Source organism: Octopus bimaculoides, chromosome 3, assembly GCF_001194135.2.
Source record: "Octopus bimaculoides isolate UCB-OBI-ISO-001 chromosome 3, ASM119413v2, whole genome shotgun sequence".
Classification (NCBI taxonomy): Eukaryota; Metazoa; Mollusca; class Cephalopoda; order Octopoda; family Octopodidae; genus Octopus; species Octopus bimaculoides.
In genome coordinates, this window is record NC_068983.1 from 102,936,183 (window position 1) to 102,939,758 (window position 3,576).

The following is a 3,576-nucleotide window of genomic DNA, read 5'->3' on the forward strand; positions in this document are numbered from 1 at the left end:
ATCCATTGTGTACCGTATCTGTTGAAGGAACCACAAATGCTACTTCAGAAGAGACATCTGCCCAGTAAAGGATTTGTTGCCGACCATCATAAATACTGCCACCCGTATTGGAAGGAATTTCATCTTCTATAAAGTAAACAAAGATAAAGAGAAATATATTTTATCATTTCAGCTTCTAAGAAACAAGCAACAAGCACTTCTGCACCAACAAGGAAGCTTAAAGTTCAGGCAGATGAATGATATAAAAAAAAATTTTAATATTTCTTACCATTGACATCTTCTTCATGAATAAGTTTCCAGCTGGTCGATAAATTACCTGTCCAGCCGGCATGTTTCTGTACAAACACAGGCCAACCAAGGGACTGTAAAAATTCTAGAAACTGAGGCTGCACACTGTCAACAGAGTTCTGAAAAATAAATAAAAGACGACAAAGGGTTATATGAGGATTATCTCAATATTTGATCCGTTACCCTTAACTATGGACATGGTTTAGTCAGAGTTGTGAGAAAGAAGTCTGCTTTGTTTAATAATAACAAGGATTTAACCCTTTAGCATTTAAACCAGCCATATCCAGTTTAAAAGCAGGAAGAAAATATTCTACCTGTTTTATGTTCATACTAGCCCGATCCAACCCTTTACACTTACTCTACAATGTCATCCTAAAATATAGACAATCACATCACTGAAATCTCAAAGGTATGAGATAATGCATGATTAATTCAAAACAATGTGAATAAATAAACATTATATTTGACAGAGTAATCTGAATGCTACATGGTTAATTTAGTATGGGTCTCAAGTATTAGATTCAGTATGGCCTTCATTCTGGAATATAAATTCCATTTTTTGTCACCTTACAATGATGAAATACAGCTTTGGTTTGGTCATTATACAATAGAATTTAATTTTATTGCTACACTGAAAACATCAAACTTCAGATGACATCTGATGTATTACACTTGAGTATACATTACTGCTAAATTGAGTGATCAATCACCAACTTCGAACAGTCTTCTCCATTAAGCCAGATAGTTGTCTGAGGATGACTGCTGAAACAACCTGCATTTTTAAACTAATTTTATTTATATTTACAGATATTTTAACAGGTTGAAAACTACCTTTCAACAAGATATTTTACTCATTACTGAAGCTATCTTATCTGGAAAATAGATAACAGTTTCTCTTTAAGAGACAATTAAATTGTTCTATTATATATACCATTCATGCTGACAAAAAGAAAATAGAATAAACAAATAAGTATTTCTAAAAATTTGTACATCTGTGTATTTGTAAAAAAAAATATATAGATAACTAAAAAGAGGTATTTCATTAGAATATATGAGTGCATAAGAATGCAAATATATGCATGTGCAATTGAAGGTAAAAGAGAGGTAGATAGATAGACAGATAGATAGATAGATAGATAGAGAGAGAGAGAGAGAGAGACAGGGAGAGTAATACCAGTAAAAACACAGAAAGGAACATGCCATGGTGATAATATGAAATGGATTTTGAATTTACTAGTTTTGGGTTAGTCATCAAAAAACTTAAACAGTTAACTTGATTTATAACATGTGTCAAATTGAAGGAAAATACAAAAATACATTACCACATTTTGTACAATTTCTTCAGGAGTTTTCTGGCCAGACTTCATGTAAAACACATGCACAGTATCACTATCACGGCTTGGAATTCCATCTAATGTTTCAAGATCTGAGAACAAGGCACTGTTTGTACTGTCTAAAATTACCAAGGGTGGCGGAACGCTGCTGTTACTTGATTCCTTTCAACAAATAGAAATTAGAACCTATGATGATTTTGTTGTCAAAATGGATTTAGATTCAAAATTTTAGTTGATGCAATGATGAATCATGGCTATACACACACATACAAACAAACACACACATAATTAAAAATATATATATATGTGTCCTTGTTAATTCAAATGTACAGGGCTGGTACTCAATATTTAATGCAGAATTAATATAATAATCCTTTCTCCAATATATACCAAGAAGAAGCAATGCTAAACTTGAACTAAAAAGAAATAAAAATTGAAAACACAGTTCTTCCACTGTTGTTGTTGGTCTTCTTCTTCTCATTATTATTATTATTATTATTATTATTATTATTATTATTATTATTATTATTATCAAGGCAGTGAGCTGATGGAAGAATCATTAGCATACCAGACAGGATGCTTAGCAGCATTTCATCTGAGTTCAGATTCTGCCAAAGCTGACTTTACCTTTTATCCTTTTGGAGTTGATAAAAATAAGTACAGTTAAGCACTGGAAAAAATTCCAAGCCCTGTGTCTACAGTAGAGAGGATTACTATTATCATTATTAATAAGGCGGCAAGCCAACAGAATTGTTAGCACATCAGACAAAAATGCTTAGCAGCATTTCTCCCTGCTCTGTACAGTCTCATCTTAAATCCTGCTGAGATCATCTTTGCTTTTTATCCTTTCATCATTATCATCATCATTTAATGTCTGTTATCCATGCTGGCATGCATTGGACAGTTTGACCAAAGCTGACACGCAGAAGAGCTGCACCAGACTCCAGCCTGATTTGGCATGGTTTCTATGGCTGGATGCCCTCCCCAATGCCAACTGCTTTGTGTGCTGGCTGCTTTTACATGGCACCACCACAAGTGCTTTACAACACCAGAAGGATCGATCTTAACACTCCTGCTGCAGGGTATGGGTCTTCTTGAGTACAACAAAGCAGCAGATATCTTAGTCCTTTGTCATCTTGCCTGAAAGGTTCGGCATCCAGCCCTTTCAGAGTTGATAAAATAAAGTATCAGTCAAAACCTGAGGTCAATGCCATCAACTACCCACCCACTGGTCTTGTACCAAAATTAGAAATTATATATGTTACTGATGCTTTAACAGTATCTTTCTTCAAAGCAATTCTGTATTACAGAGTATATCTTTTTACTTTTACTTGTTTCAGTCATTTGATTGCAGTCATGCTGGGGCAGCAGATCGAGGAATTTTAGTCAAACCAATTGGTCCCAGTACTTCTTCTTATGCATGTTACTTAAATTATCAGTCGCTTTTGCTGAACCACTAAGTTATGGGGATGTAAACACACCAACACCAGTTGTCAAATGGTAGTGGGGAACAAACACAGACACAAAGACACACACACAATGAGCTTCTTTCAGTTTCCATCTACCAAATCCACTCAGAAGGCTTTGGTTGGCCTGAGGCTATAGTAGAAGACACTTGCCTAACGTGCCATGTAGTGGGACTGAACCTAGAACTATGCGGTTGTGGAGCAAGCTTCTTACCACACAACCAAAATTTTAGTCCACACCCTATGTAATAAACATGTAAGCATCTTGTCTCTGTATACAATACTTTTGTGGACAAACAGTGTTGGATAAAAATCTTTAGATATAGTCATTTGCACACAAAAGCACTGGAGTAAAACATTTAATACACCAGTAATTTATTAATTGATGTAGCTGACATCAATGCATTACCAATCACTTAATCTAATTTGTGTGTGTGTGTTTGTGTATGTGCATATATGTGTGTGTGTATATATATATATATATATAT

At 34.5% G+C, this 3,576-nt stretch overlaps 1 protein-coding gene across 1 annotated transcript in view; it reads right to left on the reverse strand.

Moving 5' to 3' along the window:
- The window catches only part of LOC106878239 (ral GTPase-activating protein subunit beta), a 139,063-nt gene that overhangs the window by 12,607 nt on the left and 122,880 nt on the right, over window positions 1–3,576 (reverse strand). Inside the window, exons 26-28 of the mRNA XM_052966776.1 lie at window positions 1,611–1,784; window positions 269–407; window positions 1–126 (exon numbers count right to left, since the gene is read on the reverse strand). Coding sequence (XP_052822736.1) covers window positions 1–126; window positions 269–407; window positions 1,611–1,784 — 439 coding nt within the window. The remainder of the gene's footprint in view (window positions 127–268; window positions 408–1,610; window positions 1,785–3,576) is intronic.